General features: G+C 37.1%; 4 protein-coding genes across 7 annotated transcripts; 1 reads left to right on the top strand and 3 right to left on the bottom strand.

The window, feature by feature from the left end:
- The first annotated feature begins 2513 nt into the window (after positions 1–2513).
- Positions 2514–6895, top strand: LOC109110010 (tribbles homolog 2-like). Its single transcript, XM_042766352.1, has 4 exons — positions 2514–3357; positions 4105–4392; positions 4508–4800; positions 5388–6895. Exons 2-4 carry the CDS (start codon positions 4105–4107, stop codon positions 5848–5850), a joined length of 1044 nt encoding a protein of 347 aa, XP_042622286.1. The 5' UTR covers positions 2514–3357; the 3' UTR covers positions 5851–6895.
- A 164-nt stretch (positions 6896–7059) lies between these two features.
- LOC109110011 (repressor of RNA polymerase III transcription MAF1 homolog) lies at positions 7060–11485 on the bottom strand. The gene is made up of 7 exons (XM_042766353.1): positions 10751–11485; positions 10449–10577; positions 10187–10349; positions 9826–9922; positions 9538–9679; positions 8933–9037; positions 7060–8649 (listed from the first exon to the last, which is right to left on the bottom strand). The coding sequence occupies exons 1-7, from the start codon at positions 10831–10833 to the stop codon at positions 8628–8630; spliced, it is 741 nt and encodes a 246-aa protein (XP_042622287.1). The 5' UTR covers positions 10834–11485; the 3' UTR covers positions 7060–8627.
- A 398-nt stretch (positions 11486–11883) lies between these two features.
- On the bottom strand, positions 11884–18818 carry LOC109110014 (zinc finger CCCH domain-containing protein 11A-like). 4 transcript variants are annotated; one of them, XM_019123051.2, is made up of 17 exons: positions 18666–18818; positions 17250–17319; positions 16967–17112; positions 16448–16567; positions 16219–16342; positions 15942–16130; positions 15674–15739; positions 15515–15595; positions 15322–15423; positions 15169–15237; positions 14977–15072; positions 14369–14884; positions 14211–14278; positions 13760–14129; positions 13424–13587; positions 13188–13327; positions 11884–13072 (listed from the first exon to the last, which is right to left on the bottom strand). In XM_019123051.2, exons 3-17 carry the CDS (start codon positions 17018–17020, stop codon positions 12862–12864), a joined length of 2370 nt encoding a protein of 789 aa, XP_018978596.1. In that variant the 5' UTR covers positions 17021–17112; positions 17250–17319; positions 18666–18818; the 3' UTR covers positions 11884–12861. The 4 variants fall into 4 exon arrangements, with proteins under 4 accessions (XP_018978596.1, XP_042622285.1, XP_018978595.1 ...); XM_042766351.1 differs by having other exon boundaries at positions 16967–17086; XM_019123050.2 differs by having other exon boundaries at positions 17250–18788.
- A 1521-nt stretch (positions 18819–20339) lies between these two features.
- LOC122146555 (acidic mammalian chitinase-like) lies at positions 20340–24232 on the bottom strand. The gene is made up of 9 exons (XM_042765782.1): positions 24173–24232; positions 22601–22624; positions 22245–22449; positions 22087–22137; positions 21693–21858; positions 21090–21214; positions 20873–20993; positions 20601–20783; positions 20340–20486 (listed from the first exon to the last, which is right to left on the bottom strand). The coding sequence occupies exons 1-9, from the start codon at positions 24198–24200 to the stop codon at positions 20340–20342; spliced, it is 1050 nt and encodes a 349-aa protein (XP_042621716.1). The 5' UTR covers positions 24201–24232.
- Between the last annotated feature and the right edge of the window lie 2633 nt (positions 24233–26865).

Here is a 26865-nt window from a genome sequence, read left to right as displayed (position 1 = left end):
CAGGCTAATATAGCATTGTTGCATCATCAAATACACTTTTACCTCAAGTTTTCTTTTGTTAACATTATCAGTTATTTTTAGGGTAAAGTTAAGTGTATAGATGATACATTATTTTCAAACTTGATAAAGCATTAACCTTTTATCGCCACTCACAGGACGTTTTTTCCAAACTGCCGTGATTTGCACAACAACCAATGTAATAAAAGATTCCAAATTCACATTCGTCCGTTTTGGATAAAACTCAACTTGCTTTTAGCAGCACTTACTGGAGATTTCACTTTAAAATAGTGAAAAGTTTGAGAAGCAACATATAATTTTGCACAAAGTTCTCCACAGGCACATTTTTAAATGTGCCGGGATGATCTTTTTTCTAGTTTCACTGAAATCAAAATGTTAAAATTGTTCAGTACAAAAATTCATCTTTGTGTCTCCTCTTAACTTCCTATAAAGAAACAGTTACAAAGTGAAGTTCAAATAGTCTCTTTTAAGTGTTTCTGTTATGCTAATAGCATTTCTACTAACAAGATTAGCCAGTTAGTTGCGGAAGTGGTGGAGTACGTCCTCTAGAGAGACATCTGTGAGCTTATAGCATAACCCACTCAATCACACAGCTAATCCAATTAGACATTGATATACAGGTCTGGCCCTTTTCGTAAACTAGGCTAATTCAGCAACGTGTCTGTGGCTGAGTGTATTTCTGTCTGCGTGTGAGAAAAACTGATGCAGGACCAATACAAATAGGTCAGCATGTCTTTCATCAAAACTTAGATATAAAGAGAACAAATGTGCCCTTTTTGCTCAAAGGCTGTCATCAGCTGTTGGAAACTGGAAGGAGGATATTCATGACTTCCTGATCACTTTGGACCAGCGCTTCCATGGCGGTAAACCACCATTAGTGTCCATCAAGATCAGACAGAGCCTTTGTGAGGACATTGCTTGTTCCCATGGTGACAATATGTTTCAATCCAGAACTGGTGACATCTGTGTAGACACAGACAGGAAGGAGATTTCTTGGAAATAGAGTCATGTTTGTCCTAACAATTCCCTCTCTGTCAACACGCAGAGAAAATGCTACACTTTTAACATTCAGATGGTGATATATTAAAATGTCACAACTCAGCTGTGGCTGTTAAACCAAATGATTAAATGAAAAGAAATCCCCTGAATATCCATCCATCTATTTAGTGCATTTTGAACATTTGCGTCCGGTGTCTCAATGTGCAAGATTAAACGATAAAACACACCGTGCAGCAGAAACATTTCCATTTTAAGGAGTTGTTGGTCTCCCACTCAGACCTCTGATGGTGGAACAGCCCAGGAAACCTCTTTCCACCCACACACACGCATGAAACCTCTGACTCAACTTGAAACCATGAGCGTCGTGGAGGCATCCTGCTGACTGCCTGGTGCACCCTGCCTCAAGTTACAGAGTTTGTCACAGCAACCTGCTTACTGTAGGTCATCTGTGAGATAAACATGCAGTGTACTAAATAACCAGAACACCAGCAATAATACAGACTGAAATCGAATAACACAAAATGCAATTGCAAAACTTAACATGGAATAAGGTTAAGATTTGTAATAAAATATCATTAGCTCACTGAACAAGGAAAATTACCTCAAGGAGGCTTAAACGAGTTTCATTTAAGTTGTATTTCAATTATTTCAAAGCTCGACTAAAAGTAGGCCTAATTGTTGACCAACAATATAAGTGGTAAAACTTATATGGATACCTTTAAATTCGGGAGAGTTTGATGAAAAATGTTTGAAATTATATCGAAATGTCTGACTTTTGGTATCTCTGCAAATCTGAACACAGTTTGAGGCATTGTTGGCATAAGCATAAACATAAGCTCTCCATTTAGTATTATTATATTTAGGAGAAATTGTGTCCTACATAGGCCTATTTCTTTTCTATGGGTTCGTATTATTAAAAAAAAAAAAAAAAAAAAAAAAAGCTCTCCATTTAATATGATTTCTGTTTAGGAGAATCAACACATATTTCTTTTCTATGGGTTCGTATTTTCTGTCAGCTACCTGCATGTCACCCACCTGACAAACACTTGATGTGCAACACCAACACTGGTATTGAGTCATACACAGGGGTGGGGCATTAATGGCCACAACGGGAAAAATACCAAACTTAACCTATATATAGCAACACATATAGCACGGTTTTCGCACGCTTTCATGTACATTTACACGATCTACCACATCGCTTTGTTTCTTTCCTGCGTTATTTTTCCTCGACGTTGAATTTAACAATAGTATGCTACGTTGAAAGCAAACTACACTGCGCACTAAATATTCGCTGGTTTGGAAACTGTCAGTACTGTGGTCAATTCAGCGGTGTTTACTTTGTAAAACTGGCTTAAATTTTCCATTAAACGCCGTGCTTTGTGTTTGCAATCCATCCCTTGCAAACTTCAACAGTAGTGCGTACTATTGCGAAGCTCTGGACTAGATGTCGTCAGACCCGAGGGGCGGAGCCAAGATGTCGCAATCCTACTAAGAACAGCATCATCGAGTCAGGCTGGTGTAACGCGCTGAGCATATTAGTCGTGCCCAGCCGAAGTGAGACTTTACAGTCGACCGGTCAGGCTGAGGGGCCACGTCTGATTTGTTATCTCATTACTAAAGGGACCTCTATTTCGGCAGCAACAAAAGACCAACTAAAGGACTACTTTTTTATTTCTGTGCTGTCACCAATTCGGACGCGTCCTCTATAGTTCAACTTTCTTCGGACATTTCCTTGTTTGTCGTATCGCAAAACTTAAAGTTAAGTACGTTTAACTGCATCTTATCAAGTTTTATTCGTCTGATACTCAACGTGAATGATAGGACTTCATTGCGACCACTAAAGGACGTCTTACCAACAGTGAAAATCAAGATCCAAGGAAATACTGTCCATGCAGGACTTGTTCATTCAGCGGGACTAAGGAACAAAGACATTCGTGCCAACAACTGGAGACCTCTTGGTGTTGCCGCCAGATTCACAAGTACCAATCTGCTTAATCTACCAGACAAAGAAAAGAACATATTTCACACGAAAAGAGGCTAAATGTGCACGAATATCTGCAAAACACACTGAAGTCGGAGATACTTTTTAAACAATCTGCTGTATAAGGCACGCGCGTCCTTTCAAAGACTCATAATTATTCTGCATTCATTGGAGACGACACTTTCTCTCTTATGCCGAGACTTAACTACCTACGGCTGACAATTTCCCAGTGTTCATTTCATAATATTTAGTGTTTTTCCCCGGTGGAAATGTTCTCTGACAAGTAGACACAACTAACAGCTAGTTTTCATTGTTCTGTTTTGGAGAGGAGCGGGTCCTTTGTCTAAAGCAGCGAGGTAAGTCCTGTAAACCTTTAAGCGTCACATTCATCTCTAGAATTCACTATTTAGTATCTCCAACCAAGAGTCCTTAAGATTAGTTCAATTATTGACCAACTTTACAGTTTAAACCATTATTGAGAAACACTTTAGTGGTTAAGCTTTACATGGAAAGTGTTGTTGTTTGAACTTTGTCAACTTGGATTTCACATCCATCTATTGAGCGTATTACTTAAATGTTTATGTTACTGTGAACTTCGGCGTAACGTTAGTGGTTTACGCATAAACAGCGAATTCTTCGCGATGACAAAAAATATTGAAACTAATATTTCTATTAGGAAAAAAAAGTTAGTTTAAAAATGGTGAAGTGGAAGAAACTAGGCTACGTCATTCTATGACGTATGCTTGAATGTGTAATAACTTAAACACTGTATGACTCACACGCGCCGAGCAGCATTTCGAGAGGAGCTTGAGTCAGTATTATCAAGCAGCACTGCTCATCACATAGTCATTCAACAGTTTTAAATTACCTCCTTTTATTACTCAATATTAATGAACCTCCCATTCTTGTTTAGTTTGTGAGAGATTGTCCCATGGTTACTGAGTGTTTAAGTGTGTGGCAATAATCATATGCACTCATTTTTATCAATTTTTCCTGTTACCTTTGTGCATAGACTCTGCATTCTTTATCCAGTCAGCCTTTATGGTATGTTAAGTCATGCTGTCACAAGGCAATGAACTTACACTGGCTTGTTTTTGTCACAGATGAGTATGAACCTGTCAACTTCTACACCTCCGCTGCGGCTGAAGCGAGTAGACTTTGAGGACTCTCACAACACTGATACCTTCAAATGCAAGCGCCGCAGACTCAGCCAGCCTCCTTCCCCGGGTCTCGCGCCCTGTCTTCACCCCCTGTCCCAGAGCCTTAAGCAGCCGGGGTCAGAGAAGCACCACGTCTCACGCATCGGATCCTACATCCTGCTGGAAGCTACAGAAGGAGCTCAGACGTTCAGAGCTGTTCATCAGGTCACTGAACAGGAGTACACATGCAAGGTGATCATAGATGCTTCATAACAGTGGATTTGAAATATCTTCTATTAATAAATGTTATGGTGCTTTTATAAAATGAACTATCATTAATCATCTTGCTTTGGTATGTTCCCACCAGGTGTTTTCCATTAAGAAGTACCACGAGTTCATAGCACCCTACACTCGTCTGCTTCCACACAGTAACATCTGCAAGATTTCAGAGGTGGTGCTCGGGGAGAACAACATGTACATATTCTTGGAGCGTAACTATGGAGACATGCACTCGTATGTGCGCACCTGCAAGAGGCTGCAGGAGGATGAAGCAGTGCGCCTGTTCGGCCAGATGGCAGCCGCGGTTGCGCACTGTCACGAGAATGGCGTCATTTTAAGAGACCTTAAACTGCGCAAGTTTGTGTTCACCGATCCACAGAGGTCAGTAGCTCAATTTTATTCTTTAATTACTAGTTAGTCAATTCAAATCTGCACTTGATTTTTAGTTATCGGCAAATAGAAGTTGTTGTTTTTTTCTAGAATTTCTCTGATTTCCCGTTTTTAAAATTTCGATTACCTTTGTTGTCATCTAATGCAAACGTGATGTTTATTTTTTAATTTAATAATTTAAGCCTCAAAATTAAAATCCATTTTTATACTGTACATTATATTGTTGTAAGATTATTTTTGTATTCCACAAAGTTGCTGTATTGAGAAATAAACATGTTAATAAAGAAAAGTTTTTTTATATTAACAATTAACTACTATATAATCAAATATATTATATAGCTATATTAAAATTAATTTCTAATATTTAATTTAATATTCTAATAAAAATATTCATGTTATGTACATCATTCCTTAATAAAAGTGGACGTGCATACTGTACAATGTTATATTTACACTAAATACAGCCTGTATGAATTGCATAAGTGTAAGCTTGTCTTGCTCATCAAGCAAATATTTTCCCTTCATAAACGTAGAACCTAGTTTTCAGGTGGCTGATAGATGTTCTTTTGTTTCCTCAGAACAAAGCTGGTCTTGCAAAACCTGGAGGACTCCTGTCTTCTTAGCGGGAATGACGATTCGCTGACGGACAAACATGGCTGCCCGGCCTATGTCGGCCCGGAGATCTTAAACTCACGGCACTCGTACTCAGGGAAGGCTGCCGATGTATGGAGCCTTGGCGTTGTTCTCTACACCATGCTAGTAGGACGTTATCCATTTCAGGACGTGGAACCCACAGCACTGTTCAGCAAAATTCGCAGGGGTGCGTTCACCATCCCAGAGACTCTTTCACCCAGGGCTAAGTCGCTGGTGTGTTGCATGTTGAGGAAATCTCCCTCGGAGAGGCTCGAGGCTGGAGATATACTCTTCCACCCATGGCTCCACTGTAACAACAACATACCCCTCAATCAACACTCCAGCACCAGACACTCGACAGATCAGATGGTGCCTGATTTTGAACCAAATGATAATGGAGATTGTTAATGATCCTTCTTCATTCTGTTTACCCACAGTCAGGGGATTGGAGTCTATGGAGAAAGACCGATTGCCTCATAAGATATGCCGAGTTCAAGAGCATCAAATGGAAGAGATTCCAGAAACGATAGCAGGTTAATAGCAGTGCTGTTTTTTACCCAGTGAGGAACTGTTGAGGTGTTTAGGACAGGCAAGAGACTGACCTTGTAGTCTTTACAAGCAGAAGTAACCGTGTTTCTTACCTCTGAAAATATCCATGTGATTATCTCTCCAAGAAAACGACACCCGGAGGGCAAAAAATGCTGCTTTCCTAGCAGACGTTTGTTCGCCGCACAGCTTTGGTCCTGAAAGAATATCATGAGGCTGGTGCACACAATTTTAACATCAGTGTTGTCTAATCAGTGCATGGATTTCCCATTGTACACCCATGTTGTGTAAATGAAAGAACCTCTAACTTAATTCCTGGTATACTTGATGCACACTTAGTGCCTTTATGTACTGTTTACATATTTTTGCAGTGGAAAATACAGGTTTGACTATTTAAAGTGCCTTTTTTTTCCCAGTAAAACAGCCAATGTTGTTGTTGGACTTGTTAAAGTACCAAAGATTTGAGTTCCCCCCACCAGTCCGAGTGTGTGTATCTGCAACGGGTCAGCACAAGTGCTCCTTTTCATGTGAAGAATTCAAAAGGGTTCTGGGTTTTCTGCGATACTCTTTTGTAAATGTCTTTCCATCTGTTAAACTATGTATTTGTGCTGCAGAGCAGGTTTAACCCTGAAGGGATGTGGGGCACATCATGCGCGACAGGAAACGTCCATATAATGGTTTAGAGGTGTGCCTGTTGAGTGAAACAAAGGCTTTACATACGTTATCGTTTGTTATGCCTGCATGCAATGCTTTGACCCTTTGTTCGTTAAAGTACTTGTCCTTTTGTAGATATCTTTTTGTTACTAGTGAGATATGGACACTACATTTGTTGTTGTTTCAAGGGGTGATGTACCTACAAAAAAGTATTTTGTTGTTGCCAGTACAAATAAAATGAAAATCAAGACTCCATTGTTGCTTATTAATGATTCATTATCAGATATGGCTTGCTTAATAATATTAAAATATTCGCATTTAGCACAAAAATCTCACAATTGTCAGCAGTACTTACTGATCCCAGCACAGTTTTGTAACAAAAATGTTTTCTCAAGTAAATATCGAAATCAGTGCACATTAAGTCAGTAGATATTTATTTGACACAACATTTTGAAAATAACAAATATGCTATTTAAAAGAATATTCATAAAAATATGTTAAGCTGCCAAGAAGGAAGTGTTAATGTATCATAAATGCATAAATCTGCATCCAATGGTGCTCGTCCTTGTTTTCTTGTTTGTTTGTTTGTAGGACTATTACTTTAAAAACATTTGTAGAAATAATCTATGAAATTAACACCAAAAGTGATCTTACATTTCTCTGCTCATATTCTTTTCTTATACTGGTGCAACTCTGTAATACATAAAAGTGCTCGAAATTACATACATTGGTCAGAATCAAATCTTAAACAAAAGAAATTAAGATTGCGACTTCACATATGGCCAGATCTTTAAGAGGTCCTCCAACATATAACAGTGGACAATATGATCTATAGCAGACATTGTAAGTGTAATTCAAGCCAGAGTAGAAAGACTAAGCAACCGCACTGAATCTGATCAAATTCTTTCAGTATCAAACTATATGATGTCAAATGGACAATAAAGTTCAGTAACAGCCACCCAATCAAAGTTTATGGATATCAATATCCTTGCACAGAACCATGTTAGATCTACAGCTATAAACACATCTGCAAAGAATATAAAGAGTAATTTTAGTCAAATGTGTTGTCAGACAATGGAAAACAAGTCACCACAAACAGGTCTTCATGAAAGAAAGCCGAAGTACAATGTTTACTTAACGTTATACACCTCACAAATGTTACAAATCCAAATAAGAAACAGTAATAACAAATCAAAGTTAAAACAAATAAAAGTAAACTTTACAGACCCATCGTGGTTTTCCTTTTACATTTTTATTAGCATTGGGAGCTAAAAAACTAAAAAGGGAAGTTGACTTGTATGTCAAGACACCAATAAATCTACCTACCAGGTGACGTTTATGCTGATATCTGTTTAAATATCATTTTTCCTGAGGCAATAAAGTTACAGGAAAATGTTTTAAGTCCTACAAAACAAAACTATGTTGGGGTTGGGATGCTGATATAATAACAAAAATATAAGTTATGAGCATGTGTAAGCCTAACAAATATGGAAACTCAATTTTAAATGTTAACTGTGACATCTCAAAAAGGTCAAGCAGTAAAATAAACAGTCAAAAATGACCAGAGGACAAGTGACAAAGATGTTGAAGGATGCCACCTAGTGGAAATACTGCTGTGAAGTTCATGGAGCCAAGAAAATAAGTGTAAATAATGAACATGAATAAATAAATGAGGTTTGGGTAACTTGCACTCGGATACAACAAAAAGTGACCTCTTTGGAAATTAAAAAAAAATGACCATAAAAATATCGCGACACATTATCACAGAGGAAAATTAAAATAATGCAATGGAAAGTACACCGAAAAGTAAAGGAAAATGTTAAAGTGCAATGAATAGCACTTGAACATCTCTGGATTACAACACCTCTCCATTTCTAAGAAATGACCAACAGTATATAAAATGAACACATAAGAAACAAAAGGATAACAGGCATTAAAACTCAGGCAAGGGATGCTGGCTTCAAAGGACAGGGACGAGGGCTTCATCAGGCAAACAGTGCACCATACCTGTGGAAAGAGCCATCAATCCATCACTGACTGCAAGGACACCAGCCACTGCTTGTCAGGCTAGTAATATCAGAGTCATTGTTTGCAGTTACACTGCAATGATGCGTCTGGCTGACTGTTGGCCCTCCACTAGCAAATACACTGAAACCACATGATTTATGTGGTTTATGTCATTTTTCTGTCACATCTGAATGACGATAAAGCATGTGTGGGTGTTCGCAATGCAGTACTTCCTGGAGAAGTGCTGACAAATAATAAGGGTGCAGTCCGTTTAGTTCCTCACCTCTCTTCATCCATGTTTCCCTCTTCCTCTTCCTCATAGCTGCCTTCATCCAACTCCAGATCCAGTTCAGTGCCGATGCCAGAGTCTCGTGGAGCCATGAAAAGACTAAAGGACCACAAATACAAAAAGTTGTACCTGCTGATTTTTTATAAGATATTTCATAATAACAATATTAATTATAATAATGTAAAATATATCGTATAAATAGACTTCCATTCAAAAGGTCAGTAAGATTTTTTTTTTTTTAAAGAAGCCTGTTATGTTCACTAAGGCTGCATTTATTTGATCAAAAATGCTCTAATGAAAAATTAATACTATGAAATATCACAACAATATAAAATAAGTGTTTTGTTATATATGTATGTATTTATTTTTTAATTGATGCTGAAATCTTTTTTACATTATAAACTAACATAATATACATTATAAAAATTATAAAAAGTAAAGTATAATAATACATTATAAAAAGTATTCTTCCACCCAAACATAATACGCAATCTTTAATAAAGTCATTATCTCTATCATTAAAAAAGATTGTTTTATATGTTTTTTCATCTTTATATGTTGATGCTGAATTGCTTTCTCCCTGACCTACAGATCCTCACCTGACAGAACGGCATGTAAAGAACACAATCCTCTTCAGTCTTTTGTTATAAAAGAAGTAGTTGAAGGACCACAGGTTGCCTTCTTCCCCATAAGGGTCTGAATCCAGGTCTGGATTGTAGCTGTCACAGAATGCAATCAGAACTTTTTAAAAGCATGCTTAATAAATTCAAAATCACTAGGACCAGAACTATTCAAAATCAAAAGGATTCAGCGAATTCTAGGCAGGCATTAATGTATTTTTTTTTAGAATGATTATTTATATTTTTATTTATAAGATTCAGCAAGACTGATCTCCTTGTCTAGGGCCTCCCATAACTGAGGCTGTAGGTGACTGTAGGCCTCCCCAGCAGCAGCAGACAAACTGCTGTTCACTGCATTAAACACCTGTGGAAATCATGAACCAGTTAATAAACCTGGGTTTTAAAATAGTTTAAAATAGCTTATAATAATTATTATTATATATATGTATATTTTATTTATATATCTATTCTCCAAACCACTTATCATCTGGGTCCCAGAAATTCTTATTATTAATAATAAGAATAAGTATAATTTATTTACATTTTTACCGTCAATTGCTAGTTAACATTGTGTTAAATTAGTGCATATGTTGTTTCAGAAATTGTAACCATTATATGTCAAAATTACCCAGTTAACACTGGGCTCCTTGCTGAAATCGTGGCCTCTGGTGCGACTGAAGTCGTAGTCCGGCCGGAAGGATTCATTGAGAGTGGCAATCAGGTAAAAGAGCGTCTTTCTGCTGCACTTGTCAGAAAGTGGACCCTCCCCATCATCCAAACTCTGACTCAGTCTGAAAATAAAACATATTTCAGTGAATGTGCAATGACCTGCTGGAAGATATTTGTGCTGTGTTTATGTAAGGGGGTTGATGACAGTGTCTTTGACTTACTTGTTGGGGCTGATTCCTGAGCTCTGCGGAGGAGACAGAGCCTCCAGCACGTGCGGCTGCCCTTCCTGACAAAACTGCTTAAACATTTGTTTGTCATCACCGGCCATCTTACAGGAGTAGCTCTCAATACTACAGAAACATCACAACAGTGTCAGTAGTCACATTGAGAAAAACAAACAAAAACACTGCACATAACACCAGAACAGTGTGAATAACACGTTCTTTCCTCTTTATGTGATCTGATAGTGTTCAGATATGAATGTCTTAATTTTATCTTATGAAAACAAGCACTGAGCACTTACCGTCCAATTATCTTACAGTCTCCTGTTTCAATTGTGAGCAGACTGTTTATGGCCTCAAAACTTGAGTTTTCCAGGAGCTTCATGGTTTATTCAACTATATTATATATTTATTGACAGAACTGCAATGACTCTTTACCGGCCCTAGATGTCAGTCTCTTTGATAAACAACCATCGGCCAGTTATTCTGCCGTTACACCAAACCAAAACAATGTTTATAGCGCGTTAGTTTGGAGAATAAACGGCACAAACAGAAAATTATCAATAATAAACAACTAGCCAATACTGGGTTATAACCGAATAACCACTAACCTCGATGTCTCCTACAGAAGCCCCTTTAAAAATCTATCAATTTCGACAACAAACGGCTCTCTATTATCTTCAAATGTAAAAATAAAAATATAAATAAATAAGCCTCCCTTGCAGATTCTTACGACCGCGTGAATAATCTTCTCCGGTTGCTTATTGCACTTCTATGTCTAATATATATCTCTTCCTTTTTACTGTGAAATTTCCAATACCTGCCATTAAACAAGCTAAAATTTAGAGGGAAATTATGCATCCCAGCTATTGAATCAGAACTTGAGGAGAACTCCAAGGCTTATAAAAGCCTTAATCCTCGGTTTATGGTTGTCTATTTGTGTGGAAGAATGACAACAGCAGAAGACGAGCGTTTGTGTAGCAGTTTTCAGTCGCGATAATACGCAGTTGTCTTTTTCCTGTTTTTTTTTTCGGTCAGGATGTCAGTGATGCAGGTGTTACATGTTTACTGCCACCTGCTGGCTTGGGGTTTAATAGCGCTTCTCTTTTTCTAAAAATTGAAGAAATACATAATTATACATTTCGAGGCTTCCAATGACAAACCAACCAAACCAAAACCAAGGTAAAATAAAGTATTAATACAGACTATTACTATACTTTTGTATTTCTAAATTTTGGAGTATTGTGAAGCATACAAAGGCTTTTTGTACTGTTCTCATATTGTGGAAATAAATAAACCTGGGGAAAAAAAGTTAATATATTTAAACACACAAAATAAAACATTAAAATATATTATGCGGTCTGAAACACAAAAAAATTTAAAACTACAATGCATAGCAAAGCTTGGTTAACCATGTTAAAAACTGAAACTAGTATTTTCTCATAAAGACTTTTTATTTACATAGATGATTTTGAAGAGGTGCAACTCAAGTGCAGGCAGCGTCGCAGCACAAATAACGCTCACGTTACATACCCTCAATGCATGATGTCACTGAGTTAAGGTGAGTAAAAACAAAGATGAGGAGACATGGGTGTGCAGGACATTTCCAAAGAAAACACAAAAGATACAGGTAAGCAAAGCTGAAGTATTTCCCTGAGAGCACTGCTTCATATTTATGCATTCAGAAGTCTGAGAAGGAACTTCCCTGCTAAAATTATGTGATATTAATTTCTCAAGCTGAAAAGGTGTAGATGGTCCTCAAGGGAATTTCTTTTAGCATGAAATTTGTGACAGAAATTATGAAGAAATGAAAAAGGAAACCATGCCCTTCAGCTATCTGCCAGAACGTTAAACCATAATACCATAAAAAAAATTTGTCGATACTAAATCAAAGGTGAGCGAAATGACCTTTTCAAACAATGTTGATAATGACGGCCAAAGAACATTTAATGGATCATAAATACACATGACTCAAAATGAAGACTAAGTAAGGTGTGGCCTTGATGTGCCGCTCTAATAAAAATAATTTTTTCAGCATACACAGTACACAACTGAAAACTTCCTGTCTCTGTAACACATAATGAGGGATAGTGCTATAACACAACTTCCAACACAATCATTATACCTGAGGCTGTCTTATAATGGCTTGTTAATACCTGCAACAGCCAAATAAGATTTTTCCCTTTTTTTGACAGTTTTAAGAAGTCAACTAAAATAAAACTATTTGAGAAAGAAATCATATTAACATCAACAAGAAAAAAAAAAAAAAGTAAAAAGGAACATTAAAACAGATTTATTAGAGTTTGAAAATATAAGTCTTAATTTAAAATGCAGTGGGTTAAATGATGTCACAGTCCTTTCAAATTCAAAGTGGCAGTGTTTTTGTAAAGTAAAGGGATGACGTCGCTCTTGTCTAACTGTCAATCATCTCTGAGAGTTCTAAAAGAAGGTCGTCCTCTCCTTTGCCCGAATCCAATTCCAAGTCATCCTCAAGCCGGTCATCAGTAAATTCACCTAACAGTTCTTCAAAGTCATCCACTGATGAACTGGTAACAGCAGGAGCACGGCCAGAAGTGGTGCTGGACCGCCGAGAGCGCTGCATGCTTGGTGTTTTGATCACAGGGCTACAAAGGAACATAACAGAAGAGAAAATAAAAATCCCAAAAAGTAATTGTGTGTGTGTGTGTGTATTAAAAGTATAAGTATTAAGTCTGAAATACATAAGAAGATTTCCCATACCTTTGGGGGACCGCATCAATTTCAGGTGATGTAGTACTGGCTGGCTCAACGCAGCTCAGAGGCACCATTTGAATATCCTCTGTGTTGGAAGGCACCCGCTGAGTGTCGGACTGAACATCTTGAGAGGCAGGTGACGCCACCTGAAAGAGTATTTTTACAATACAATGACACCAGACTTGGCTAAAAAAAAAGAAATTACATTTACTTTAGAAATAATTAACTACATTAACTCTCACCTTAAGACGCTTGTTGGGAATAACCAGTGAGGAAGGTGTATGACAGACAGTGTTAAGAGGTTTCACTTCAGCAACAGCAGAATGAGTTTTTGCAGCTTTCCTCTTTTGGGTGGGCTGGGCTGCCAGCTTCACTACTGACGGCTTCACATTCACCTTGGGCTTCACTGAAATGCAGAGAAAAACAGCAAATTGAGTAGAACATTTGGAAGAGAGTTCATTTTAGTTTATAAATACATGAATTTCAGATTATATTTTATTAGTACTGCTGTAAACATTACTGGCATTTGATAATTAATTTCATTTTGTCATCACCATCAATTCATGTTAAATTCATACCCTTGGCCTCTGTTTGAATAGTTCCCTCAGCCAGCTGGATAGGTATCACAGGAGAGCTTGAGGGCTTTGGTGTGTTTGTCGATGGAGACCTGTCTCCAGAGTGCTCTGGGGAGCTTTTCTGGGGCACTACAGCAGCAGGGAGTGGAGAGCTCTTGTGTTTGAGGGCGATCCGCTGTCTCACTGTGGTTTGGGGCTGGCTAGAGGGTTCAGAGGCTGGCGGTGAGGCTGCAGGTGCAGACAGTCCTGCATCCTTCTGGGTGGTGGAGGTGACTTGCTCCTCTTGTAGCTTGCGGAGTCTCTTCTCTCGCATGATCTCCTCAAATGTTTTCACTTTAACAGTCTCACTGGAGGGTTTGCCTTTTCCATTTGTCTGCGAGTTAAACAGTGCAAACAATAATGAATTAATCCAGAAACAATAATATTCTCTTAGGCCTGTTGTTTTGTGTCTTACCTCTGCAGGAGGTTCTAGTTTCTTATCAGGCGCATCTGGTTTCGTCTGACCCACAGTGTATGCAGTTGCTGGAAAGAATTGACAGCTATGTGAACACACTTCTTTTCACATATGTGGCCATTTTTTAGACTAGAAAAACATGAATGTGTCTGACTTACGAGAGCTTTTATTAATGCGTAGAATGCGCTTCTTTGGAGGCCCACTTGCCTCAGCTTCAGTGGAGGTTTGGGTTTTATCGTCTGTGGGCTCTTGAAGCTGTGCCTGCATCCGGGCTGTCTTTTCCCTGCGTATCTCCTCCAGCGTTTTTACTCGTACCTCCCCAACTGTCACAGGAGCCTTGACTGCAGCTCCGGTAGTGGAAGGTCCTTCATTCCTTTCTGGGCTTTTGGCTGTTGTATTCACTTCCTGGCCTTTTTTCTCTTGATTTTTTTTCTTTTCGTGCAGGATTTCAGAAAAGGTCTTAACCTGAAGTCCGCCAGCGGGTCTGACACTTTTTTTGGATGGGCTCAGCTCCTTTGCCGGCACAACTTTACTCGTGTTGAGGTTTCTGGCTGCCTTCTCTTGCCGTATCTCCTCCAGAGTTTTTATATGAATATCTCCAGATGATTTCGGCTCGCTGTCAGTGCTAGGTGGCGCGCCAGTCAATCCAAGTCTTTCACGCACTGGTTTCTGAGCTGAAAATAGTTAGTAACAAATTATTTTAGATTAGATTTTAAACACCTACACAACCACAGCTGGCACTGTGATTAGCAAACTAATCTCTCACCTTTCTGTGGTAGCACGTCTGTGGAAGATTCAACAACTCTACCAAGACGTTCAGCAAGGCGTCGTTTCAATGGTAGGTCTTCCTCCACAGAAGCATCTAAATTAAATATCATCTGTCAGTTTTTATAAAAAGGGACCACAGATACATAAATGTACACCCACAATGTGAAGCAAACCGTTTCCATAAACTTACCTCTTTTCAAAATTCTTTCCCCAAGTCTGTCTGTAATTTTTCTTCTTCCAATGTCATTAACAGATGAATCTGCAACCGATTTTAAAAGGGTTTTTAAATTATTAAATGGTTCAATACTGCAAAAACCAAAGTTCAACCTTATGGACAGCTTACCGATGCTGGCATTGTTAACTTCCAGACGTGAGAGAGATTGAATGTTTTCCTTTTCAATAGCAGTTCCTTTGTTTTGGGCTGAGCTTTGCATGGTGGACTGCCCTGCAAACAAACGAAAGAAGGGAATATTAAAACAATCCTTCAGATGACTTCACAGATTACCCAAAAGAAATAGTGCTGAGGGTTCATTTACCAGATTTCTTTAGACTGGCCATGAGTGCTTTCCTCAGTCTGATCTCCTCTAGTGTCTGGATACCAAAGTTCAGCGAATCATCTGCATGACAGATGATGATTTAACGAAGCTCTCAATAAATAAAAGAAAATATGTACGGAACATAGAAACTGTCTTTACTTTTGCCTGTGATCATTTTCCAGGGTGATCCTCCAAGAGATTCATCTCCTTCCTCTGAGAATTGATCTGCAAATATTGAAATAAAAGGAATTTAGTATTTCTAGAGGGATGCTAAACTCTGCCCTTAAAGGTCCACCTGCAGACCAAAGCTCCAACTCTAATTAAACACCAGAACCAGCTAATCAAGGACGAATTAAGGGTCGGAACCAACAACGAATGGGATTGGACATCCCGTTCTAGTTAAAACATCACAGAAATGTAAGCTTACCATCTTCATCATCGTCATCCACAGGGTTGATAACCACTGGAGGATGGGTGGGGCTGGGGACATTCTCTTGGGTCTCAGTTCTAATGACCCCTCTTAACTGCGGGTTAGTGGGGTTTGCAGTGGGCACAGAGACTTGGTTGACTTGATCCTCGTATGGGGTCTCTTCCTTCTCCTTTCGCACTACTTGCCCTGTTAAAAAGGACAATTTATATTATTTTTATATAAATAAATAATAAAAACCAGTATAGTCCAAAACACTGTTAAGACAGTCAGATACCTTTGTCTGGGGCAAAATAATTCCCATCGATGACGCGTGGCTTCTCATGATGGAAAGCACAGTGAGCTTTCTGGCAGCCAGCTGGCTGGTTCTCCCAATAGCATGCAATTTCTTTGCGGTTTTTCTAAATAAATTAAATAATAATAACAGGGTGGATCATTATTGAGGTCCCATTTCAGAAACAATGGAAAGATCTCAACAGAAAGGGGTTTTGGAAGTGGACACCAACCTTTATTTCCATATGGCGAAACATGCAGATGTTTCGGAAGCACCTTTGCTCTTGCCAAAGGGTGCAGACCGTCTCGCTACCCATGGCAGCCTCGCAGTGTCGAAAAGGGCAGCTGTCACCTTAAAAGGCAAACCACAACACAAAACATTCATTTTTAATTATGATCATTATCATGTGAAAAGTGAAAATGACGTGACATACAGCCAAGTATGGTGACCCATACTCAGAATTTGTGCTCCGCATTTAACGCATCCAAAGTACACACACACACCGTGAACTCACACCTGGAGCAGTGGGCAGCCATTTATGCTGCGGTGCCCGGGGAGCAGCTGGGGGTTCGGTGCCTTGCTCAAGGGCACCTCAGTCGTGGTATTGCCGGCCCGAGACTCTCTAACCATTAGGCCACGACTACCCCACTTGTTTTTTGTTTTGTTTGTTTTTTTACTTAAAAACTCAAAATCAGCTTTCAACAACAGGGAAATTTCAAAATGCACAGCATATATGACTTTTTACACTTACCTTAGTACAGGTGGAATAATAGTAGAAATAGCAGTCATCTCCTTGCATGGTCATTCTGGCACAAGTTGGTAGTCTTCTAGGTGGAGCTCTTCAGTGATGCTGCGATCTCGTCCTGGACGCCTGCGACAGGGTCCACGTGAATCTCCCTATTTAGAGTGTTACAAGCCTATTCATGCTCCTGTAGATCCTTTCACATTTTCACTTTCACATTCTGTCCTGAATGATGCAAAATGGCCGATATTTTAATAGTGGAGAGAGAATGCGTTGCAAGAACTTCATTCACCTGCAGTGGCTGAGACGTTCCCTGGTGATCTCAAGCGCTTCTTGAAGGGTCGCTCCGCACTGTGTGGATCCTGAAGGAACACTTGACTGATGAGTAAAAACTGAACATGGGGAGGATGGGGCAACTTTTGCCTCTCTTAGAGACTTGTTCCCTTCAGACTGCTGTGTTAAAATTGGCAGGTGGTGGAAAATGTCTGTTTTTTTTTTTTTTTGTTTTCTCCAATATTGTTGATAATTGAGTGGTGAGTGGGTTTGGGGGACTTTAAAAATCCTCAAGCAAGACGTTGTCAAAAAAGGAGAGCCGAGGGCAAAACATGGGACTGGATATCTTGGAGATGTTGGAAAGAAAAAACAAAAAGAGGGGATCTCTTCTACGTCTCCTGAAGGCGGGAGGAAAATTTAAAGGGGGGTAGACTGGAACTTTAAAAAAAAAAAAAATGCCCAATAGAGGAAAAACAAAAACCAATGGTGAGATTAAAAAAAGCAGCAATCTTCAGGGAAGCTAAATCATTATCCAAATCCAGTTATCCTCTGGAATGAAGGACAAGATCTTGCATAACCTACATTTCAAAAAAAGAGACAAAAACACTCCCCATGTGCTGAACAAATCGTTATTTGAATAAGGAACACAATATATTTTAATACATGGAAAATATTTTCAGAGGAGACAGAACATGTTTTTAGATTTATATAACATGTGATTTCATAGTACATAAACAACCTGAGATTGTGTAACTAGACAATTCAGTATTTTAACAAATGTTGGTTCTTGGTGTCTTTTAAGAGCATGATGAGCCACATTTCTCAAGTTTTAAAATTGGTATTATCTGAATAAATATTTCGCAGATTTTGCGTCCGCACCTGTAAGTTTAGGGTGCAGTTTACAAAATCCGCGTTTTTAAAACTTAAATATTTTAGAAACATTTTTACAGATGAAAAATATATTATTACATAATCTAAAAGCTTATAAATAACCCCAAGCGAAAGGACAGCAGAAACAATTGTGATTCGAATTACTGAAAAACGCTTTTGTTTCCATTTATTTTTTCAAACGTTCGAATATGACGTAAAGTTACATTTTGAATAAAACCCACTGTTCACAAGATTTTTTTTTCTTCATTCGTCATGTTAGGCCTTAGTGTCGTGTTTGGTCTGACTCGTTTAACAATAAAGGTTGTCAGATTATAAACACTGAGACAAGACACGTTTAAAGAACACATAATTTGTATATTATTAAGCCTAAAAGCTGTGTACGTTAAAATAACACAGCGTTCTATGACTTTCGAATAGCATGTTGATAACTTCGGGTAGCATGTTGTTAACTTGAGCACGACTACTACACTTAACGTTAACTAAAATAAGTAAATGAATGAATAAATACAATGTTCAATTACTTCAAATAAAGCGTATGAATTACCAGTTTATACCGACTGGAATTAAGTATGTTCGGTTTGGTGCATGTAGAGTGGTCGACGCTCCTGGACAGGATGTATCCCTTCTCTGCTTCTCAGGCGAACAAAATGGCGCGCGGCTGTCCAGGCAGGAAAGTGCTCGCGGAGACGTCAGTCTGACGGACAGATTCGTTAAAGGGATATTTCACCAAAAAAATTACCCCTACGACTTTCTGTATTCTACACAAAGAGTGAAATTGAATTCTGACAATTGGGTCAAACCAGACGAAGAGATTGTGTGAGGAATTGCTGAAGACTTATTAAAAATAATATTTATTTTGTGTTAAGCGGAATAAATATATACATATTTGGAAGAAAATGAGAATGAGTAGAATTAATTATAATTAGATTAAGAATTACAAATAAACATGAGTCAGTGTTTAAAAAAAATAGTCCCACTATATAGTAGGCTACTGTGGGATAAAATACTCTAATGAAAAGAATAAAAGCAACATTTTGTATGATGTAACTGATTCTAAAATCACACAGGGGTGCGTTTCCCAAAAGCATTGTTAACCAACTATGGTGGCAAGTTCCACTATTGGTAAGAACAAAACTTGTTACCATGCTTTCAGGAAACACACCCCTGATCAGAATAACAAAAAGGTCACCTATAGACTACAACTGATATAAAATACACAGACAATGTTGCTCTCTTAGATTTTAATGTATTATTTTTAATGACACCACCGATACAATGATTAAAAATACAAAGAAAACTAAAATAATAATTATCTACGTTTTCCCATAGATGCATACTATATATTCTATTTCACATTACATGTGCAAAGGCAATTTGTCAAAACAATTTGTTTTAGGAACAATTTTGTTTTAGCATCCACTCTAAAAAAATTAGTTGCTTGACTATTGACTAAAATAGTAAATTAGGCAAATTTTTAAGAATTAAGAAACAATTTCACAGTAACTACTCACAAATACTCCACATGCATCCATATGTAGGCTACGACCTGTCGTACATTAAGCTAATACAGATTTTTAAAAATTGTGCTGAGCTATCTTTCCATATGTTTTATATTAAATCAGTACATTAAAACAGGCTATGCCACCTGGCAAAGAGACTTGCACTTCCTAATGCAATAAAAATGATCATTTGTGATGGTTGTGCTGCCCCAGAATTATTTGAAATGGAAGTGGTGCACCAGGTGATGTTTGTCATTCCTCCAGTACATCTATAAAACGAGTTAAGGGAATCCATTCTTTGATAAAGTCCATCTGATCTGTTTGCACAGAACTGACTTGTCAATGCTGGAAGAGAGCTGAGAATCTTCACACATGTTGGCGGCGATGAAGTGCCCTTCCCAACTGTTGCAAAAGAGCTTGTAGTCATAGAACCATCCAATTCATCTTTTGCTCCTGTAGCAAATAATCATATATCAGAATCTGAAGATATATAACCATTCTAAAAATCAAAACAATGTACTCATGCAAATCTCACCAAGTATTAACCATTTCTTAAGATGGTTGATTAAAGGGTAATTGCCTTGTCCACAGAAATATCCAGAAAAGTCATCCAGGTCTAAAGCCCATACAAATGCACCCCCAAAGCCATGTTCCTGTAAGTATTTCATTTAACAATAAAAAGCAGAGCTGTTATTTTTCATGTAACATAACCTATGAATTTAAACATGAGAATATGTGACAGAATGTACCTTAATCTCAAAGCTCATCAGATTATCAAAGCCCACCCAGTCACTGCCTTTAATAGAATAAGGAACTTTCTGGTCTTCTATCCACTGTACTACACCACCATTGAGGAAAAGACAAATCTTGAAAAAAGAAAATATTTCTTAACTTGATATCCCCAACAAGCATTTGCAATGAATATGAAAAAATATCAAACTAAATATTTTGTCTAGAAAATGTTTTTCTTTGAGATTTACTTCAAAGTAAGACCACAGGCCCATCTCTTGTGTATAAGGGCCAGGAGAAGCCAGCTTATTAGCTGGGGCTCCAGCTCCCGTCTGAGAGGAGGTGAGGATGAAGGAACGTCCATACGTGGCAAAGCCCATCAACAACTTTTCAGCAGGAGCTCCCTGGACTCTCCAGTATTGCAAAGCAAAATCCTGCATCAAAGATGAAAACATGCAAACTACCCAGTAGCAAATTAAAGTCGAATTAAAGCCTGTGCTCATTAAAGAGTCAGTCTGCTTACGGTGTTTGAGTTAATGTCCTCCTTGTCAAGAATGGCACTGTACAACGGGCTGTGATGTCTTGCAATGCCATCTTTAAATGTATGAAAATCAAATGTCTTGACGCTAATAAGGTCCAGGTACCTAAAAAAAAGTTTTTACATTTTAAAATAATTCGTTTTTCTTGTGTGATTTTTGTAACTAAGACAGCACTGATGCTGAATGACATGCTGCTCTTACTTTGAGATCTCAGGAATATTGTAGCTCCTTTCAATAATTTCCTTCTGTGCTGAAACAGTTGCTGTTAAAATCAGTCTTGCATTTTTGGTTGACTGGCCTTCAGCTAGAAAGGCTTCCAGAAGTTCCTGAAGTTTCACAAAAGTTTATTTAGTGCTTTAGTAAATAGTTTTATTATTATTATTATTATTATTATTATTATTATTATTATTATTATTATTATTATTAATACACAGTTTATTTTATTCTAGCATAAACCTGAAGGATCATGTGACACTGAAGACTGGAGTAATGGCTGCTGAAAGTTCAGCTTTGCCATCACAGGAATAATTAAATTTTTTTAATATAAATTGAAAATGTATTTTAAATATTCACAATATAACTGTTTTCACTGTATTTTTGCTGCCTTGGTAAGCTTAAGAGACTTATACTTCAAAATATATTTAAAAAAAAAAAATCTTAAAAACCCCTAACTTTTGAATGGTATTGTATATATTTACGTGACCTGTCCCACTAAAATTTTACACAGATAAGGTTTCTCTCACATCTTATGATTTAATGGAAAACTTTTGGAGCAACATATTAAAAGGTACTTTTAATTTTAACCTTGCACAGTAGAGTGAATTTCAGCTTTTCCTCTGGACGCGTGTCTGAAGAGCCTTTGTGTTCCCAGTCCAAATCCAGCCCATCAAAGCCATGCTTCCTCAGAAATTCTATAGAAGACTTGATGAATGTCTGACGGTTTGTCCTGTTGGACAGCATAATGGAGAATCTGGTGGAAACAAGTAAATTCATGACTGTTTATTTCACTATAACTGGTAATGTGACTTAGAAATATTTCAGATTAATTGCAAAATACATTCATTTAGGAATAATCATAATCTTTGTTGATAAGCCATGTTTTTGTATAAAACAAACAAAAAAAGTTTTATAAGATATAAAAATGGTATGTTACCAGTAGAGGGCGACATTTATTCAGAAACAGAAAATGAACACTTACTGGTTTGAGTCCTGGTCTCTGATGGACAACAAGGTTATCAACTGAGGATTTCTGAAACAAACATTTATGTCAAGTCTTTGTCACGCAGCAGACATTTGACGAATCAAATATAAATACAAAACTAGAAATAGGTGTCTCTGAGCTACAAGCATCCTTACTGGTTCTTAAGTGCATTGAAGGTTGAGTAAAGGGCCACATCATTCCATTCGCTGCCCGCTATGTTATTGGCATAGTTTATAATGGCAAATGCATAGATCAAATGAGTACACAAGTTTGGGTCCACATTCTCAGGAAGGTATTTAGCAGTTCCTGCTCTGTACTGAGACCAGTTTGTAAAGTAACACACCAGTCTTGAACAGGTTACTGAGCAAAAAGGGAATGAAGATACATACAAACATGTCAGCAGTAATTTGTTTGTAATGTAATTTGAATGAATAATTCTCAATCTCACAATGCAGAAAAAATAAATAAATAAATAAATCTCTTTCATGCAGTGGATAGAAATTCACCTTACCTAACTGAAAGAGCAAATTCAGGCCTGATAAAAATGGGAAAAGATCATTAGTAGATGCTTTTATTTGAGATTAATGTATTTACCCTCCTGTTGTGTTCAGAAACATAGTAAAACTTTTGTATCAGGTGTCACGTTGGTTTCCATGCAATTTGCCCAAAATAAACACTGTGAAAAACACTAAAGATTCATGTAATAACAAAAGACATCTATTGTAATAAAAATATAAAATATGTGAGAAATGTAATAATTCCCATCATTTTTATTGTGTTATTTCTATTGTGTTATGGATCAATTTGACTCACATGTTTTATGTTCAAAAATTATTTGCAAAGGCACAAAATAATGTTCTAATGTTTTTGATGTCTTGACTACTTATAATGAATATTTGCACACTGAGGTGCAAATAACTATAAGTATAAATTATATCTAATATTATTTGTATTTATCTATTGCTGTTTGTTCTTCCGCTGCTTTTTAATTAATTTTTTTTGTTTTTTGTGTGTATTATTATTTGTATTTATCTATTGCTGTTTGTTGCAACAGTTTAGTAATTGAGATCCAAAAAAAAAAACTAACAAGCAAAAACATCCTTTGACAGACTTTTCGACTATGAAATTCAAGCAGATGAAGAAACAGCAAATTTTCCTGCCGTGTTTTAGAACACGTGTCTCAATTTCAAGTAAACTTTCGAGTCTTAAATTTTATAAGTTATCATGCTTTTCATATTTTAGTGTTTACCAAGTTACAGTAAAGTTTTCTCTTTGTTGATTTTTGGCAAATTCCATGGAAAACAATGGGAGTCAATGATTTCTTTCAACACAAAGAAACATTTTTTGGACAGCTTTTCTAAAAACACACATACATAACTGTGCAAAAGTCTTAGGCCATTAGTATTTTACCACACAAAAAATGGTTTTAAGCCTGTTATGTTTATATCTTTTGCTGTAGTGTGTCAGTAGGAAATATCAGGTTACATTTCCAAACATTCCTTTTGCCATTAATTGTAATAATCCAGTTAGATTTTTGTATGCACAAGGAGTCTGACAACAGCCAGTGCTCCACACAGAGATTTGATTTCACCATCATCCAGTTTGCCATTAATTGTAATAATAAAGTTAGGTTTTTGTGTGAGATTGGTTTCAGAAGAACTGTGGCAATGTCTCCAAGACACCTCAAGAAACCTACCTACGAAGAAGCAGTACTGTGGAAAGTTTTAGACACTGTGACTACCCTTTTTGCATTTAAAACAGCTTTTGTCCTAGGTACACTTGCACATAGTTTGCAGGTAGTTTCTTCAAGAATCTTGATTGAGGTGTCTTGGAGTCTGGAATTAATCTGTCTCAGTTTCTTCTGTTTCTTCTTCTAATCTCAGATGGACTGGATGATGGTGAGATCAGATCTCTGTGTGGAGCACCGGCTGTTAATGTGTCTCAGTTTCTTCTGTTGTGGAGCACCGGCTGTTAATAATCTTACTGGATTATTACAATTAATGGCAAATCGAGTGTGGTTCAAATTGACCCCAACACAACAGGAGGGTTAAAGAAACATTTAAATAAAAATAGAAAAAAATACCTGTTAAATGTGTTATTCCCCTATTCATTTTGTTGCTGCTACATGTCCCTTTTGTTTTGTGTGGGGAACTCCGCTTAAAGTAAAATGAGGGGTGGGGAGAGAGAAAGGAAGGGCTACATATGTATAACATGACACTAAATGTCAGCTTTGATTTTTTTCTAGCCTATTAATCAGAAATTTAGTCAGATTTGACCAGTCAAGATTTACCTGATTGTAGTAACAGACCAATCAAGATTTATTTCTTTCCTAATTTATTGTTTTGAATAAAGATTTTTCTTACTTTGACAGACAGTGAAGATTTAGTGTATCTCTTATGGTGGAATCAATGGTGTGGATGTCCATTCCCTTGAGGCTGTTCACAATAGAATGGAATGATACGCTATTCAAAACACTTGAGAATACAATGACAACTGCAAGACACTTTATTTTGAGATTGTGTAGAGATAAATGCTCATGCATTTAAACCTTACACATTTATTTTACTGTAAATAAAAGTCTGCTATTAAATGTGAAGCTCTTCAGATTTAAACACAAACATCATAAATTAATATCCACACATTTTATCTTGTCGGAAAGTCTTCTTGTCTTATCTTAAAAGAAGAAAAACAGATCTGATTTGACCTATTTTCAGTTTTACCTCAAGCTCTGTACCATTATTATTTCTTTTTTTTCTTCTTTTTTTTACTGAAACTAGAAACTCTAGTAGTGTAACTAAACAGCAGTATTGTTGCTGAAGTCACAAAGTTTGTCATCACAAACATGATATGTTTTGGTGACTTCAGGCCTGTAGAAATCTAGCATGTGGACAGACAAAGATTCATCACATTATCTTCAACAGCCTTAGGATGAATCTAAGACACACTGATGCTGTAAGATCACACAGGGACACTATAGATTTCTAAGCTATTATTTATGATAATATATACCCAGTGTTACACAAGAAAGTTACATTTAGTTATTGTTCAGTCAGATAGGGGTACATTTGCCCTTATAGTGTACCTTATTTTCGGTGGCAGGTGCGTTTAATCTAGACAGGGACAAGGGTCAAGGTCAATCCTGTTATAAAAAAAGAAAAAAAGCAATTAATAACACAATCACCTGCACTTGCACTCCAACACATCATCTTTGACGTGTCCAAACACCTCCAACAATATTAGTGAGACATTACAAAGGTATTAATTACTAAAAAAAAATTACTGTATATTTTGATTGTTTGATATTGATTTAGTCAAGTCTTTATATCGTAATGTAATCATAAATCCCTCTTTATTTTAATTTGTGCACTACCAGTCAAAAGGTTGGAATAATTAAGATTTTTAATTGTTGTTAAAAAAGTCTCTTATCTTCATATATAATTTTAGCAGATATTACTCCAGTCTTCAGTGTCACATGATTCTTCAAACATTTATTATATATTTATTTATTGCTCATGTCTTCAGTGTCACATGATTCTTCAATATTTACGCTAATTTCTTCTCTCACAAGTTCACTTGCCCATCCGAAACCAGTATAAATTAGGTTGCTGTTGTTAAAGGATAAGCTTGATTCTGTTTAGAATCTGTTTAGAATTTTGAGTCTGTTTCTGTTTAGACTCTACGCTAACCCGAATAATTCTTAGTGCAGAATTTGATCAAATTAGGATGCTGAAAAGGGAATACCATCTCTACAGCCGTTTATGAGCACTATTCATTCATAGCACACCTTTAAGCTGAGCTTTTAAAAACTCATGGTGTGCACTCCGGTCTTCAGTCTCACAGTGTCCCGGACAACAACATTTTAATGATTCAGAAATGATTCAGTGTGGTCAACTGAGATTTGGTAGCTATGCAGATAAAGGTTGGGATGATTATTTTTTCGCCATCATATCTCATCAGAAATAATAATAATAATAAATAATAATTATTATTATTATTATTATTATTATTAATAATAATAATAATAATAAAAAATATTTTGTCCAGCATTAAGAGCCACCAAGGCCAGCTATCTTGTTTGAGTTTCAGTTTAACTGCAGTTTGAAAAAAAAAAAAGTAACACAGAAAGGGGCATTCTGACCTCATAGTTTCACCATGCAGTCATGAATGAAAACAAGTAGACAAAAATAGTCAGTGCATACAAACACTCATGGTGGTTATATTTAGATTTTAATACCTGAGGAAAAGTGGCCTACCAGTGGGAAGTCCATGCATTAAATGAAGAATTCTCTCCCATAAAACAAGTCAGATGACAAGATTGACAAATGTGTTGGGTGACAACCTAAACTGTGCAATTACATTCATGTTAGCTGTTTGTGAGGGTCTGACCCAGGTTCAGAGCTTGATTCCTTGCTCATCACCATACAGAAATAGGTTGGTGGGCTTTCCAAAAAATAATCTCTTTCCAAAATTAGTAGTTTCTGTAACGCAAGTGACTTGTTTAGGTGTGGTTGAGGTTCTCTTGGGAGTGATATTGAAAGTGGTGGCGGCAGGAGGATAAGCATTTTCAATGATCTAAGGATCTTATCATCCATCCAAGGTCATCCACATCAAGGGTGCCAACAAAATTTTATTAGCCACCCTTGGCAACTTGGTCCAGACTGTTAATTAGGCTCATTAAAACATTCCTAAGTTCAAAAAGTTATTTGTCATCACACTGGTAAAGTCTAATCGATAATTGCCTGGAGACACTTAATGTGTCTTAATTGTTAATTGTGG

This window comes from Cyprinus carpio, chromosome A11 (genome assembly GCF_018340385.1).
Source record: "Cyprinus carpio isolate SPL01 chromosome A11, ASM1834038v1, whole genome shotgun sequence".
Lineage (NCBI taxonomy): Eukaryota > Metazoa > Chordata > Actinopteri > Cypriniformes > Cyprinidae > Cyprinus > Cyprinus carpio.
Note: the sequence above shows the minus strand (reverse complement) of the source record. Positions and strands in the feature narration are given on the sequence as shown.

Bases quoted from the DNA above. Each gene is read 5' to 3' on its own strand.
- LOC109110010 (XM_042766352.1), top strand. From the start codon at position 4,105: ATGAGTATGAACCTGTCAACTTCTACACCTCCGCTGCGGCTGAAGCGA. The intron at 4,393-4,507 runs GTGATCATAGAT...TGTTCCCACCAG, and splicing joins AACAGGAGTACACATGCAAG to GTGTTTTCCATTAAGAAGTA. The intron at 4,801-5,387 runs GTCAGTAGCTCA...TTGTTTCCTCAG, and splicing joins GTGTTCACCGATCCACAGAG to AACAAAGCTGGTCTTGCAAA.
- LOC109110011 (XM_042766353.1), bottom strand. From the start codon at position 10,833: ATGAAGCTCCTGGAAAACTCAAGTTTTGAGGCCATAAACAGTCTGCTC. The intron at 9,923-10,186 runs GTAATTTTGACA...TGATTTCCACAG, and splicing joins AGGAGCCCAGTGTTAACTGG to GTGTTTAATGCAGTGAACAG. The intron at 9,680-9,825 runs GTCTTGCTGAAT...GCTTTTAAAAAG, and splicing joins GGCCCTAGACAAGGAGATCA to TTCTGATTGCATTCTGTGAC.
- LOC109110014 (XM_019123051.2), bottom strand. From the start codon at position 17,020: ATGACCATGCAAGGAGATGACTGCTATTTCTACTATTATTCCACCTGT. The intron at 15,596-15,673 runs GTAAAGACAGTT...TCTGTCATGCAG, and splicing joins GAAAATGATCACAGGCAAAA to ATGATTCGCTGAACTTTGGT. The intron at 15,424-15,514 runs GTAAATGAACCC...GTTTGTTTGCAG, and splicing joins GGCCAGTCTAAAGAAATCTG to GGCAGTCCACCATGCAAAGC.
- LOC122146555 (XM_042765782.1), bottom strand. From the start codon at position 24,200: ATGAATAGGGGAATAACACATTTAACAG. The intron at 22,625-24,172 runs GTATTTTTTTCT...CATTTTTATCAG, and splicing joins GGGAATAACACATTTAACAG to GCCTGAATTTGCTCTTTCAG. The intron at 20,487-20,600 runs GTAAATCTCAAA...TCTTTTTTCAAG, and splicing joins GCCTGTGGTCTTACTTTGAA to ATTTGTCTTTTCCTCAATGG.